The 15489-nt window shown below is 45.0% G+C and overlaps 1 protein-coding gene and 1 long non-coding RNA gene across 2 annotated transcripts in view; one reads left to right on the top strand and one right to left on the bottom strand.

Annotated features, from left to right (window-relative positions):
- Positions 1-535: 535 nt before the first annotated feature.
- On the bottom strand, positions 536-984 carry LOC138111473 (uncharacterized). Its single transcript, XR_011151375.1, has 2 exons — positions 855-984; positions 536-758 (listed from the first exon to the last, which is right to left on the bottom strand). It is a non-coding gene; the product is annotated as an uncharacterized lncRNA (long non-coding RNA).
- A 3400-nt stretch (positions 985-4384) lies between these two features.
- The window catches only part of LOC138111448 (alpha-2-macroglobulin-like protein 1), a 29201-nt gene continuing 18096 nt past the window's right edge, over positions 4385-15489 (top strand). The window contains exons 1-7 of the mRNA XM_069017274.1: positions 4385-4646; positions 5294-5359; positions 11746-11903; positions 12882-13044; positions 13394-13446; positions 14314-14331; positions 14851-15010. Coding sequence (XP_068873375.1) covers positions 4622-4646; positions 5294-5359; positions 11746-11903; positions 12882-13044; positions 13394-13446; positions 14314-14331; positions 14851-15010 — 643 coding nt within the window. The 5' untranslated portion in view covers positions 4385-4621. The remainder of the gene's footprint in view (positions 4647-5293; positions 5360-11745; positions 11904-12881; positions 13045-13393; positions 13447-14313; positions 14332-14850; positions 15011-15489) is intronic.

Here is a 15489-nt window from a genome sequence, read left to right as displayed (position 1 = left end):
GGTGGAAGGAAACTCAGCCCTGGAGAACGTAACCCAGGACCAGTAACTGCAGCTGAAACCAGCTGGTTACAGTGAAGAGAATGACCCTTAATGAGGTGCTACAATTTTGCTTAGAGTTAACCTGGATTCTCAAGTCATTTCTGGCCTGTGTAAGAAACAGGTTCTGCATGGCCTGCATGTGTGCAAACACACTTTATGGTTATTGCACATGTGGAATGAACCCCAGGTTTACCCAGAAGCAAACGTTGTAGCCACAATCATGGCCTGCTTAGGTAATCCCTTCTGAAGAAGTAACTGCTCAGCCCTTGAGAAAGAGGGCATGTTTGCCTGTAAGGCATAACTATATTAGTGACATTCCTTTGCTCTGGAAAGCAGATGTTTCCTAGGGAGCAAACTGCCCAACAGTTCCAGGTTATCCACATTTCAGAATTTGAGTGGAGCCAGCTCTGGGCAGAAATCCCAAGTGCCAGGTATTTTGCTTAGGTCACAGACGAGGAGAAAGAAGATTCTAAAAGCCTAGTAAAGATTTCTATAGTAAAACGCTCCCTTGCTTTTTATTATCTGATGTTGTTGTCTGACTTCAAAAACATCTTTTGTTCTTGTTAATTGATTCAACATCTCATTATTTGTCTGCAGCTGATCTCATTTTGCTTTGAGGCAGAGAAGTGCTTTGCCTTCAGAGTTGTCTGTCTTCCAAGTCTGTTGTCTGCAATTTCTGAGCACGCCTTTGTAGTTTCTAAGTCCCAACTGAAATTAAACTGTAAAATGGGCAATAGTTAGTTCCAGACAAAGTTTTGAATGAAAAGCAATGAACTTAGGTTCTCTGAATTAAGGAAAACTACTCAAGAAATTACCTGGAATTAGGAATATTCAGCTTTTAGACATCACAAGGGAGGACAGTGATGCCAGTTACAAGTACCATGGCAGTAACGAAACTCTGTCTTTTACCTATGACTGAAGGCAGGTAAGTGTATATGAAGGCTCTCTTAGAAGGGTCAGTGTGGCCTTTTTCCCCTCCCCTTTTTGGGTGTTTTACTTTGTGGAGACAAGGTGTTAAGTGCAAATAGCCAAGAGTTTAAGCACTTTCAGCTCTCACCTGTGGCCATTACAATTGCTGTGAACAGAGTTTCAGAGCAAAGACCACCTGGAGATGCTGGGGACTGAACATGTAAGACAAGATATCTGTCACTGAGCCACAGTTCCCTGCATATGCTGGAAAAGCCCTGGGAAATTGATATCAAGTTCCCAGAGTTTATTTGCAGTCATTGTGGGACTCTTGCCTTAAAATACGAGATTAAGTCCTCAGTGGAGGTTCTTGGAATCCCAGTTTGTTAGAAACTTTATTCTACCTGTTGCCTGCCAGATTTGTCTCCTGAGGAGATCTGGAGGCAGAGAAGGCAAAGGGTAAAACATTAGAGAATGAGAAAAGGCAGATCAGGGAAAAAGATGTGCAAAGAGCAGAGTATATAGGTTATGCTGTAAGCAAAACATCCCATCTACTGCTCCTGGTATGTGGGCTTGGGGACCAGTCATAAACCACATGAGGTTCTTTGAGTGGACCACACTTCGACTCAAATGTTTTTCAAAAACTTCAGGATAGGGTCTGCTTCTCAGATAATGAAAGGGCAGTTTTCTTAATGGCTTTTATTGCTCTTACCAGTATTGCTAAGAAGTCCTATCCTTAAATAGGAATTTGTGTTGTTCTCCCTGAACTTGCCATCATCCTTCAGCTTTACCTACTCTGCCTGTTCAGCTTTACTCTAAACATTTTTCTGCTGCCTTGATCTTAACAACTTTCATATAGTTTCTAGGTTGTGATTCTGCTTCCCTGTCTTGAAAGTCATGCTCTTTTTATGAAGGTATAATCATGTCAAGGCAAACAAAAGACAAATGTGTTGTAAATAGGTATAATCTTCATCTTTCCCTCTCTAGCCTTTCTGATTTTTATCTGTGCTCCTCACTGTCCTGCCTCACTTTAAACTGGAAATCCTCAGGCAGCTCTGCCAGAGCTGCTTGCATGTTAAAATAAATTACATTGTGAAATGTGGCTTCATGGCAACTCTAATGTCCTAAGGGCCCGAATGCCACATCCCTGTACACCGAGTTGAAACAAAAGAGATCATTTAGGCTGGACAGACATTCTTGGTGTTTTACAAGATGCCTGGAGACACACTGGGAACACAGTATGGAATTAGGATGCCAATGAGGAGAGTACAACCATTTTCAGAGCATCCAGTTTTGTTTGGCTGAGAGAATCAAGTAGGAGTAGCTAAAAAGTAAAGAGAAAGTCTCATATAACTATTTGTAAGCTTTTTTTTTTTTATAAAAACCCCCAACATCCAACAGCTGGTGGGGACTGTGTCTGTCAGCCTTGCAGCGGGACTAAGAACTTTCTTGAACGCTTCTCATGGTTCTTGAGCTACTTCCCAGAAATCACTCTACCTATATGCAAGGTCAGGAAAAAGCAGAGTATGTTGGTATGGGCTTATCAATACATAGAAATACAACATTCCTGAAACTTGTGTTCCTTGGTTTATTAGCTGTGGGCAAAGTGTGTTGAAAGAGGAGCTTCCCTGTTATTCACTCCAACATCTTGATTTCCAAATATTTGCGACTGGAAAATTGCAGTAGTGGTAGTTTAAGGTTACAGTGCTGTGCAAATATGCAAGAAGACTTAAAAAAGCCACAAAGAAAATCTTAGGTCTAAGCATATACATACATTCAGCATGCCAAAAGAGGGACATAAACAACTTTTGCTGGAATCCTGGAGCTTCCAGGCTACTGTAACACCTACCATAATGCAGATGAATAGAAAATAACCTGCATGCACCGATAAAACAGAATTTTACTTTTACTACCTGAATCTCAGCAAGCAGTAGACCTTTCAAAATTTAAATCTGTAGATAATCTTCAGCAAAGGCTCTTTGTGAGCAGTGGAGAATTGTTTCCTCTGTTCCCTCTCGACTTTTTGCAGCCTCCCCTTTGAACAGCCTCATTCCCGTAACTGCTTTCCTCTGGCTAAACGAGCTGTTCATCCAGCTGCTTCACTGTTTACTGTTTTCTTTCCTTGTTATCTTGCTGCCTTTGTGGGAGCGATTAGCATCTGAAAAGGCTTCAGTCTGTCTCACTCCTGCCCCAAGCGGGGCCTAAAAGTGACAAAAACTTTGCAAACTGCGCCCTGGCTTCTCCAGGATCAAATTGGCATACTTGCAAAGTTGGAGCTGTAAGGCCAGATCGAATTGGTTCCTGGTGACAATCTGCTTTCCCTCAAATCCAGGTACCTGGGAGAGATCCCAGGGCATTGTGCTGTGAGGGATCTTGTAACCATGTTTCCTAGGTGAGGCAATCAGTACCTTTGAGCTATCTGTTAAATCTCGAATAAATGAGCTATCAAACCCCACACCTGTGATCTTCTGCTGCTTCAGGCTCACTGGGAACAGCAGCCACAGCACAGGAGCTCTCCTACTATGCTGGTGAGTTTTAGACGGAGCTTAGTCTACTGAGAGCACCTACCTGGTAAGATTCAGGAATTTTTCCTACCTCAAGTACTTTACAGCTTTGGATGGATGTTAGATGAAAGGTCTGATGGCAAAAGTGTAGCAAAGGCATAGAGAATACAGCGGGAAGAGGCAGGAAAGGAGGCTGGCAGCTTGGTTTGAGTGATCACGTATTGTTCTTCAGTTCAGCGGCTGAGGATACAGTGGGTGCCCTGTGGGTGTAGGTATTTGGTTATAATGTGATATGGGAACCACAAAGAGCAGTTAAAAGGGTTTTCCCCCCATGGGTAGTGTAGCCAAAGGCACTAAAGAAGAGAAAAGCTAGACATTTTTGTGATTTAGTATGACTTTTGGGGGGGGACTGTAGCAGGGGTTTTGAAAAGCCACTACCAGTCTTGTGCTGAGAACCTTTTGATATAACTACTCGAGTAGATACACTTTTCCCTCTCCAGTTTCACCCTCTCTTTCCTGTAAGGTAGAAACAGAAGAGAGGGGGAGCAAAAGCCTCCTCCTCTCATTCCATTTGCCATGGGGTTTTGCCTACAAGGAATAGCTAGTCACTGCCATAGTGTCACAGAAGGCCAAGGACTGGAGCAGACAGGTGCCCTGTGGGGATGGTTCCCCCCTCTCACCTCTCTGCCTCTGTCTCTTTCCAGGCCTCTCTGCTCAGAGGCACAGTGGTGATGAAGGCAGAAAGGTGACACAGGTGTGGTACCTCAGTGGAGACGTTGTTTCCATGGCATTGCTACTGGGTGGCAGAGAAACAACCCCGAGGTCATGGGGAGCAGCTAAGGGGCTCTTCTGACTGACAGGTGGGGTACTGAGTGTCTGTTCCCCCTACCCTGTGCAGGGCACATCCCCAAGCACTTATTGCCTCAGTCTCTGCACTTTCCTGGGCCATTTCCTCTGTATTCCCAAATGCTAATGCTGGAGCCCACAAACCTTGCTGGGTCCCTTTGACACCTGAGAAGGCAAATCCAAGGTTCGGATGAGAAGCCAGCCTGTGGACCTGGAAGGTTATCTTCAGAGTTGAGTGATCTCACTCTAGAAATGGACTCTGTGTGTCTCTCCCCACTAACTGAAAAGGGAACCTAAAGAATTAGTTCAGAATTACATGCTTAAAGATGGCCAAGATGAATCTCACGCTGAGTAAGTCATGTTCTCTCTCATAGTGGTGTGTCTGTCTTTATTTCTTTTCCTCTATTTACTTTTCAAGAGGAGTTTGCACATAAGGATCATGTGTATGAGCTGGGGACAATCAGTCCCTACTACCAGAGGAGCTATTTACACCAACAGCCATAGTTCAGCACCCCAGGAGATACCTCAAAGCCAGGGGCCTGCATTGGGTCCTGGCCTGTGCCAGAGAAGGGGGTGTGGATGGATTATAACACTGACCCTGTGGATCACTTCTTTGTGAGAAGTGTGTGGGGGACTTGTGCATGAGGCAGTGGTGGCCAAAGCCAAGATGCTGTGGGCAATGGCAAAACTGGTCTTGACTGCAGCTTTTGTGCTCTGATTAGTTCAGACAGCCCTAGAGGTGGTCATTGGATATAGGCAACTGTCCTCCTGTTCCACAGCATCTCTCCACCCCTTTGTGCTGTTGGTTCTCCTTTTCTTCCAGGCATACTAACTAGCTGTGACCTTTGCACTCATCCCCAGGCTCATTTCTCTGCTACTTCACTTCTTGCTGTCTGATCTCATTGTATTTTTCATGGCATTAATAGAGGATGAAGGAATGTGATAGACTTTCAATGAGGGGAGTTTTCAACTGAACACATACTGCACTTCTTTTCCAGGTAGTGGGAATGACAAGCTTGTTGTAGATCTTCAGAAACTCGCTGACCTTGAGAAGGATGTTGGAAGTATGGAAAGTTGCTTCTAAAGTAAAGGACACTGCATCCTTTTGAATGCAGGAATGCCTCCAAATTAGAGGGCATAACTGAGGAAATCTGGGGAAGGGCTCTAGGAGGGAATAGTGTTAGATCTGGCTTATTAGCCTCTGACTTCCTCCTCTCTTTGTCCTAGCCCTGAAGTTCTTTCTCTCCATCCCTCTTTCCTCTTCTTACTCTGTTGCGAGCCCCTCACCAACAGACAGCAGGTCTCAGTGCTGGGAAAAGAGCTGGAGTCACAACTGCAATATTTCCAAGGTCAACTGATGCCAATTGAAGTGCTATAAATTATTTGATTAAATAGATTTCAATGAACAAATAAGAAGCCTTTATTTAATCAATTCCATCTTCTTTTGAGCTGGTAACCAGTATACACTGAGCAAATATTGTCAACGTTGCCTTTTAAACCTGTTTTTGCTATCCAGAAGTGTGTGCTGTGGTTGTGCATGTTTGATCAACCCTGCCAGGTTAATGTTTTAGAGTATTCACTTTTTGTAGTTTTTCATGACAAGAATATAATGAGATAAATATAATTGTTTCTTCATTCCACAATTCATTCCTGTACAGCTTAATGGAATCTAGACTTCAATTACTGCACAAATCCCTCAGCACCTAAAATTTGTCATTAAATAAAGCTACCTTGGATGTTTTGGATTCACTGAAAGTAAGCTTGTCTAAACTTATTTGACATTTACATGGATTCAATTTAAACAAGGCAAGATTTATCTCTCAAAAAATAATTAACTGATTGATTTTTTTCTCTCTCTTTTTCTGGTCAATGTGTTCCTCAGTGTTTCAGAAATCATAGAGCTTAGCTCCTCACAACCAGTTCCTATTTGCAGATACGGAGGGCAAAAGCAATTTCCATGCTTTTGCAGTCCCCAAAGGCTTTTTCAGTTTGAATAAGCTAGTCAGTACTTTGAACCAGGTGAATAGACAGGAAAAAAAAGGAAATATTCTATGGAGGCATGTACAGACCTCTCTTAAAAACTGGCTGAACACTTTTGTAACTTCTGGACATTCACCACTGACTTTTACTTGCTCACTAGTCTATATTTAAGACCCTGTAGTAAAGATGTAGGGCTTTATTAACCTTTTTACTGTAATTACTTGACTGTATTCTAAAAGGAAACAGTGTCTCACCACCCTCATGGTAAGTAATTTATTCCTTATATCCAAACTAAATCTACCCTCTTTCAGTTTAAAACTTTGCCCCTAGGGCTGTCACTCCAGGCCCTGCTAAAACGTCTCTCTCCACCTTTCTTATAAGCTCCAGTTACGTACTGGGAGGCTGCTCTAAGGTCTCTCTGGAGGCTTCTCTTCTCCAGGCTGAACAACCCCAACTCTCTCAGCCTGTCTGCACAGGAGAGGTGCTCCAGTCCTCTGGTCAACCAGGTGGCCTCCTCTGGACTCACACCAAGAGATGAATGTCATTCCTGTACCAGTGGCCCCAGAACTGGATGCAGCACTCCACGTGGGGTGTCACTAGGTGTCACCAGGGTAGTGAATAATGCAAGTGAACATGGAAAACTGGTTCTAAGGTCTGAATCTGAGCTTGTAAAATTGCATTTTTAGTTGCATTTAATTACATTTAATCTTTAGTCCTGCAGACCTTTATCCTGGGGTCTGGTTTCTTCTGTGCAATGTCTCAGGTCAGTTTGCTAGAACTATTCCCACAGAAAATGAGTTTTGTTTGGTTCTTCCACCAAGAAGGAGTTCCTTGGTTGTAATCAAAGTTGCCACTTAACTGAGAAAGTAAATGGCTTGGTCAAAATTAAGAATCTAGCCTAAGACCTGACAAATGTGCCCACAAATACACTACAGGTAAAGCTTCACCACAGTTATTCAGGGTGGAACTGGCTTTATGCAGGACCCCAAACTTTACCACTAGGCTCTGGTTTGGGTTTTGATTCTTTGTTAACACTAGAGATTATTCCTAAGCCACTGTGTTCAGATCTGGAAATCTTTGTGGTTTTGGTTGAGGCAGTTTATCAATTTGTAAACAGTTTTCAACGTCTATGAGTGCTTATCTACTTGATGATGAGATTTGAATTTACAAGTCGGGATGTCATGGTTAAGAGAAGTCACTATGCCCGGAGTGCTGCTGAGATTTCCTCTGTTTGGTGGGGTGAGTAAGAGAGGTGAAGTGAGAGCCAGGGGTTTGGTATTGGGCCGAGAAGGCTCAGAAGAGGACAGACTCTTCCAATGGCATGTGAGGATTTTCTGAGTGTTAGCTGGTGCACTAGTTATTGAGCCCTTTTGTGAGAAGTGTGCAAAGTTACAGGTCTCAGGGTTCACATTGTGTCCTTTGAAGAGAGATCCACGGCTTGCCTGTGGTTTGAGCACCTTCTTATGGCAGTTTCCAAACTCCCTTGGGCATCATTTTGAAGTTTGCCCAATCTGAATTCCAGCTAAAGAAATTAAAGCTGACAGTCTAAAGGCTGGGAAAAAAAATTAGTAAGATTTGCAGCTCTTTGAATGATCTTGGTGTAGGGGCCAAGCATTGACAGAGGCATAGAACAGTTTACACTATGTTGCCTTCAAACTTTCTGACCCAGTCAGTTCCTGCTCCTTCTGCTGTGTTTGTCCAGGTGTGTTCTCAACTCCATGCTTGGTTTTGGTGCAATGGACAAATCTGCTGTCAAGGCAGCAGAAAGAGGGTGCAGCAGTCTACTTTGCCATTGTGGAGAGATTCTTTAAAGGGATTCCATTATGTTATGGATGCTAGTCAGGTTGCAGAAACACTAGGGCCTGACAGATTTTTAATGAACCTTATATGGACTATGAAATATTGTTAATGTAAAGGTTTACTTCACTATCAGAACACAAGGATAACAAATCTCACTGTCTTTGAAAACGCTACACAGCAGCTACAGAGTGGGTGTAGGTGTGTGTAAGAGGCAAGTTGGAAGTATCAGTGATTAGGAGCATGAAGTTTGTGATTGGAAAGGAAAGAAGGCAACAACAGACGAGGCCCAAGGCCTGCATGAAGTTCATGATGAGTGTCTAGAGGAGAATGAAGAGTGATTCAGTTGCTTTGATGAATTACTCTGCACTACAGGCTCTATAACAGATGTGATTCTTCAAAGAAAGTGAGGACTTCCTCCTCTCTGTTCCTGTCAAAGTGCTCTGCAGACATCGGTACTTCTCCGGTACTGTTCTCATGAAGTTCATTGAGACTACTGCCTTTGTATTTTCTTCAAAGATATTAAAACACAGGAGTGATTTCCACGGTCCTTGTCCTCATTCTGAATCACAGACAATGTTATCCATTCATCATATGTGTGACCTTTACTAAGACTTCTCTGCTTCCTTTTCAGTTTTGGGTTCAGGTTTTAACTGTGGAGAAGAGGTATCTATATGGTTTTGCATTGCCAGCATGCACTATGTCCTTTGCTCCAGCTGAAGTGTGTTTTCAGGAGGAGCAAATCCCTTACTCCCCACGGGTCTCTTGGCTCAACACTCTGTAACAAAGGCCTTCTTGGAGTCCATTTAGACAAAGAAAATGAAGAGCTAGAAATGCTGCACAACCTTGCTTTGCTTTCTCTGTTGCAGAGATTTTGTCTGGGTTTGTGACACCTGTGCAGCTGTCAGTCACTGCCTTCAATGCAGATCCTTCAAATGTATGTTCATGTGACCAAAAGCCAGGTTTGCCAAAGCTAAACAAGGAATAGGGAGCACACCTGGGCAAACACGGTATGAGGGCATGGTGGGACAGGGTCAGGGAGATCTCCCCGGTGCTGGCCCAGTAGGTGCAGCTCCTGCCGGAAATCTGCCAGCATCTGGACCTCTCTGGCTGTGATTTCTGATAGATCTGGCTCATGCTTTTTGTAGGGAAATCTGGTTTTAGACAAAAAAATTGTAAGTTGGCCTGGCAGAGTCTTTTCAGTGGTGCTGAGCAATAGGACATGAGGCAATGGGCAGAAACTGATGCACAGGAAGTTCCACCTGAATATGAGGAATAACTTCTTCGCTGTGCAGGTGACCGAGCACTGGAACAGGCTGCCCAGAGAAGCTGTGGATTCTCCCTCACTGGAGATATTTGAGAACTGTCTGGACACAATCCTGTGCCATGTGCTTTGGGATGAATCAGCTTCAGCAGGGAGGTTGGACCAGATGATCCACTGTGGTCCCTTCCAGCCTGACCCATTCTGTGATTCTTTGAGCGTCATTCTCAGTAACCTGACCTCTTTCTTTGAGAAGGACACAGAGACAAGAACAGGGAGAATGTGTTCATCAAAATAAAAAGTGTCTAGTTTCCCCTGCCTGGGAGCCTAACAGTGATTTAGACCAACTCAGAGCTGATTTCTATCAGCCTCCAGACAGTTATCTCAATTAGCTGAGCAGTGAGATGTTTGCTTGAGACAAAGGCAATCCTAGCTAGCACTAACATCCTGTACATAATATGCAGCCCCCATGATGCATGTCAGTCTTCTCAACTCCATCTGGAAACAGACTATGGAGAGCCCTGGGAACGGGGATCCTGAATTACCTGAACATTTCTGTGCATCCTGCTGTTTTTGCCAGATTAAGAGATCCCAGCTGCCTGCTTGAGTAACACCATGTTGGGACCCAGGTATGGAAAGCTTAGGCTGCATTGGCACTATTAAACAGCACTGGGAAATATTTCCAGGCACAGAACTGTAGCTGTCTGTATTATTAGGACAGTCCCTCGTACCTTTCAGCCCAGGCTAACTAATGCTGTCTCACGCAAGACTCAGACGTAGTGTGTGGACTGCTCACAGCAGGCAGTTTATGTAGTGACTGTGCTTTTCTAGAGGCCAAACTGGTTAAACAGGACAATTGTCTACCCACTGTACAGGCTGCCATCAGTGCTTAGAAAATGTCCCACATATTTAATTTGCAAGTTTTAACCCAACCCTCAGGTTCAAAAGCAGAACCAAAAGGCCGTATCCCTGTATGCCAGACCTTTTAGACCCAGACATGAATAATGAAGAACTGGAAGCCATTCCTGAGGCCTCCTCCTTGCAGATGGTGCTGTGGCTAATGGGTGTTGTGGGGCACTGGTGGAGACCTCTGTGGGCCAGTATTTGTTTCCATTTTCCTCACTGTATGCAGGGAAGCACAAGGCAAAGTCATCAGCTCATTAGTGGTTGGTGGCTGTGTTGCTACAGCACTTCCTTACACACTTGGAAGGATTCACTCCATTCTCAAGCCAAGCAGCCTAAGGAGATCCACATCCCCCTAATCTGATCCAGAGCTCCTGAGCTCTGTCCCGAATGAGGACACTGCTCTGTGCAGGGGGCAGCTCTTGCTGCAGGCTGCACAGCAGCAATCCATCTCCAGCTGAAACAAAGGGATGCAAGTGACAAGTGATCAGGACCTGGCCTGGGTCACTGATCAGCAAAGTTCTCACTGTTTTTTTTGCCATGAGAAGTCCATTTGGTCAGGTGTCTCCATGGCAGCCTTGCAGGAGGGGATGTCCTGAACTGGTGGATGGCAGCCAAAGTGGCTGCTATTGGCTAAGGGGCACTTGGCATAGTATATTTATCCTTACAGCTGCCTGTGTGGAATCTCAGGAGAGAGGGAGAGGTGGGGACAGGCTGGCTCCTCCCCACATCCCACCTCTTCATTTAGGCTGTTCTAGAAAGAAATTACTCCCCCATAAACAGCCTCAGATGTTTCAGAGGAAGAGAGCCATTTGAGACTGGGCAGCAAGAATCCCCAGGATGAGGATAGCCATCCTCCTGAGCCTTCTGTTCCATGCTGCAGCTGCTTCTCACCAACTGTGAGTGATGCTGAACTCCTGTTTCAGTCTCTTTCATGAAGGCATCAGACTAGCTAGATGGACCACATCCCATGCCATCAGCTCTCATGCTTCCTGCTCTATCACGTCACCCCAAGGAGTAGCTGAGTCATTTACTTTGCCTCCCATGCCTTAGTTTGACTCCTGCAGGTCAGTACAAGCCAGCTTTTTGGGGGACTTCCAGGTCAGAGAAGGGACTTTTTAGGCCCAGAAGTGTTTGCTCAGCACTTGCTATGCCAGATCAGATCACTGATGTCTAGACTGCCAGGTTATGAAACCACTTCTTCTGAAGACTGCGTGGGATGTTTTTGGAGAGTTCAGGAGATTACTGGAGTAAGGGGTTTGAAAAAGATTATAGGGCTATACTTAACCTAATCAAGTAGAAACTGCTTCTCAGGTTTCAGTGAAGCAACCACTTTTCTGGGCTCACTGTTGCTTTTGAATGTTGGTGGAAGCCATGGCACATTGCTGAGGGATTCTGCAGTAGTGGGCCATGGCAGGGAAGCTTTCTTGCACCTCTTGAGACCTCAAACTGATACCACCTTTGCTGTCATCCCGTGCCACAGACATTACCTGGTGGTGATCCCTGCAGCTCTCCGGTACCCATCCACCCAGGTTGCCTGCCTCCATATCACCTGTCATGACGTAAAGATTCAAGTGAAACTGGCTTTGCAGCGCTCTGCAGGATGGGAGCTCTTAATGCAAGAAACCATCCAGAAGAAGAAGACTTTCCTGTGCACTAAGTTCTGGGTGAGCCACCCCAGGCTAATGCCATTGCTGATTTTCCCTTCAGGAAAATGCTTGTGTTCCTCCCTAGCCAGGGCTGACATGGATAGTGTCTACTTTGTCTTGGTGTGAGCCTTTCAGGAAGGGGAATGGGTGGTGCCTAGGGATGCATAACCCAGCACAGTATCTGTTGGTTAGCACTGAATTTCCTTTCTGAATCTAATTTTTAAATGGAATTTACATTCGTTAAAATCTACCAGAGTTCTGGATACCACCTGTGTCCTTTTCCTCCATTATAGACCACATGAAACAGCTTTAACTCTTCCTGAAGGACTTTTGCAGGTTCACAGCTAAAGCCTGGGGAAATGGTGTCTTGCAGGACATACTGCAGTTCCTGTAGTACCTGAAGTCAGGCAGCAACTCAGCTCTTGGGAGCTACTGAAGACTAGTTGGATGGAAATGGATGTGCTTGTTGTTCTTAAACAGCATCTTAGAGGTTATTTTATTGCTGGTGAGAACTTAGCAAAGATCCGGGATAAGGCAGACAAGTCTAAGCAGTATCCCATCTGTTATATTGTATATTCTGTGCTGAGGCTGCTGGGGTCTCTGGCTTCCAGAGTCTTTCTGGTTGCATTTTCTACTTTGGATTTCTTGCTTCTAAGTGCTGGGTAGTTGTGAAGGCCTAGCATTTGAGGCTGTCTCCTACTCAGTCTCTCTCTTTTGATTCTCTCTACCATCTCCCACCTTCGGGTCATCTGCCCATTTTCCTGAACAAGTCTGAAGACTCAAAAGTGTCAGGTGCTTGCTTGTCACCAGTGGGAGAAAGGATGGATTCCATGACATACAGGGTCTCCTGCTGTTCATGTAGGACTGTGTGAGATCTGGGTATGATCTGGTTTCAGAGACTGTTGGGAGCATCCTGGCATAGTGGGAAGAAACTCGTTAACTCTTCCACTTTACTCTCAGAAGATTACCTGGGGCCTGTGTGCTCTTTCTGTACAGGTTGCCCCTCCAGCTGATGGCACAGAGGAGATTGCCACTGTCAAACTGACCATCACAGGAGATGGAGTCAATGTCGAGGAGCAGAAAAAGGTCCTGATCTGCAAGGCCAGGAATGGCACCATCATCCAAACAGACAAGCCTATCTATGAGCCAGGGCAGACAGGTGAGATGCAAATGGGAGCCACTGTGGGTCCCAGGCTTTCTGCACTGTATGGAAAGACTGTGATGCCCTGAAATGCATGAACAGCCCTAGTGGAAGGCTTTGAGACCATGTCTCTTGCTGAGCGGTGTTTTCAGTGTTTGCAAAGTCTGGCTTGTGATGGCTGTGGAGTTGCAGGAGGCAGTAGGCAATGATAACCATGTCCACGGTACCTTACATGTGGGATTGTTCATGTCAGACGTTACCACAAGTGTGTCTAGGATGGAGACAGGAGCTGGGGAAACAGACGAGAAGGGGTCTGCAGGGAAAAACTGAGATCTGATAATATATTCCCTGATTTCCTTGCCTTCAGTGAGATTTCGCATTGTGACTCTGGATGAGGAACTCCTCGCACTCAACGATTCGGTAAGCGAGTCCTGGGGGGCTGTGCAAGAGGCTGCCTCGGACCATGCGTGGATCCTACCTCCTTTCTACCCTGCTCATCTGCCAAAGCTCCAAGTTTTTCACATTCATCCCTGGTAGGCTTTATGAGTATGCAGAGGGGAGCAGTAACTCCAGTAAAAGCTGGCAGCTCAGGACGATGGCAGAAGTGTGCATGTCTCTTGCTCATCCTGCTAGAATGGTCACGCAGCTGCAAGTAGGGGACATATTGATTCCTGATGTGATGGTGTCGGGGGGGAGTGAATAGTCTGTAAATCGAGTTTTCCTTCTTGTGGGGAAGGGTGCTTTTAATCTGCCCCAACAAGCTGGAATGCTGCTTAGACATTAGGACTAACCTGTTCATTGCAAAAATATGGGAACATGTCCAGAGAAGGCATTTTCATCATTGGAGATGTTCAGAACCCTGCTGGAGAAGGCTATGAGCAATCTGCTCAGGAAGACATGTTTCAGCAGAATGTTGGATTCAGAGGTTCTTTCCAAATTAAGGGATCCTATACCTCTGTAACCCCCTTAAGACTGCAGCTGAACCAGAACTAGGTGTGTTTGGGTGGTGACTTCTGAGTTTTTCTGTCAGGAAGTCATTAGCAAGTGCTGTGTGACCTTCAGACTGGTTTTTCCTTTCCCTTTTTTCAGACCTTGCTCTAATGAACCCACCAGGTATTTTTCCTTTCTGGTAGCATTTGTTTTACTTTGTATTGTTGTCAGTGCTCTTAAGTTTCCAAGTCACCAGTTGCACACCCTTCAGAGAGGGCTCTGAGTCTGAAGAACCTTGTGTGTGGTGCTGGCATGTGTTTCTCTCTTCTAATGTTTTTTTCCTTTTTTCCTCCCCAGATTTCCCTTTTTCTCCAGGTGAGTGATGCTGAAATCTCATGTTAGAGTGATGGCGATGGCAGTCTCTTCACTGAGCTGTTCATATTCAATTTCCAGTAGATTTTACAGACCTCTGAGAGGAATAGTAGCCCTTCTTTTTTTGTTGTTAGATGTTAGATTCTTAAACTAACATACTGCTTTCAGCTTCTTTTTTATGCACTTACTTAAGGTTATGCTCCCAGGTACTTCAGTAGAAATCTGTTGTTCTAGACTTGCAAGAGTATAAATAGATAACTTAGACACTTATGAAAGAAAGTTAGAACTGTGAAGAATCTTTCCTTAAGATCAGAATTTAAATAAGTGCAGAAGAAGGCTCAGATGCTGGGAGCAGAATCCAAGCACTATCATGTCTTCAAAATTTCCTCATCAGTCTATACCAAACCTCACTCCTTTGCTGTAGAACCTGGTAGCCTACAACACTGAAATCCTGAAGCTCAGTTTCTATGGGATGTAGATCAATGAGATGCTGGAGCAACCCTTTCTTTCTTGTGGGTGCAGGACCCTAAGAACAACCAGATAGAGCGGTGGCAGAATGTGGTGCCTCAGGATGGCATTGCAGACCTGTCTTTCCAGCTGAGTGACGAGCCCCTGCTGGGAATGTACGTCATCAACGTCACCAGTGCCAGAGCCTACGGCAGCTTCTCCGTTAAGGAGCACGGTATGAGCACGTGGGGGTTTGTCTGAGCTGCAGAGAGGACCTTGCACTCCTGGTCCAGGAAGCAGGGTGTTTATTCCTTGCTAGCCATCCTAGGAGCAAATGGGAAAAGTAGGAGCATCTGTCATAGAAAAGAGTCTGAGCTGAGGCTCTGGAGAGGAGACCACTTTGAGACCTGGGCTCAGTGTGTGGGAAGAGTGTTGTGCATGGCCCAAGACCTTTGGCACAGCTGATTCCTATGGATCTCGGAGTCAGATCAAACAAGGCAATTTAGGATGGACTTTTCCAGAGAATATGAAGTCTGGTGCCCTCTCACCTCAATTTTATTACATAATCAACTGTGTTGGGAGGCCAGTCTTCTGAAAATAGCTGTCAGAAGTGCAGGGACATGGGCATGTTTGGTTTTAGTTTGGGAAGGAGCAAATCATCCAGGGCCTACACACAAATCTGTTAATGATACATGGGAAATTTTCCCTTTCCCC

Source organism: Aphelocoma coerulescens, chromosome 1 (assembly GCF_041296385.1).
Source record: "Aphelocoma coerulescens isolate FSJ_1873_10779 chromosome 1, UR_Acoe_1.0, whole genome shotgun sequence".
Taxonomy (NCBI): domain Eukaryota; kingdom Metazoa; phylum Chordata; class Aves; order Passeriformes; family Corvidae; genus Aphelocoma; species Aphelocoma coerulescens.
The sequence above is the reverse complement of the archived record's forward strand: the minus strand, read 5'-3'. Positions and strand labels throughout refer to the sequence as shown.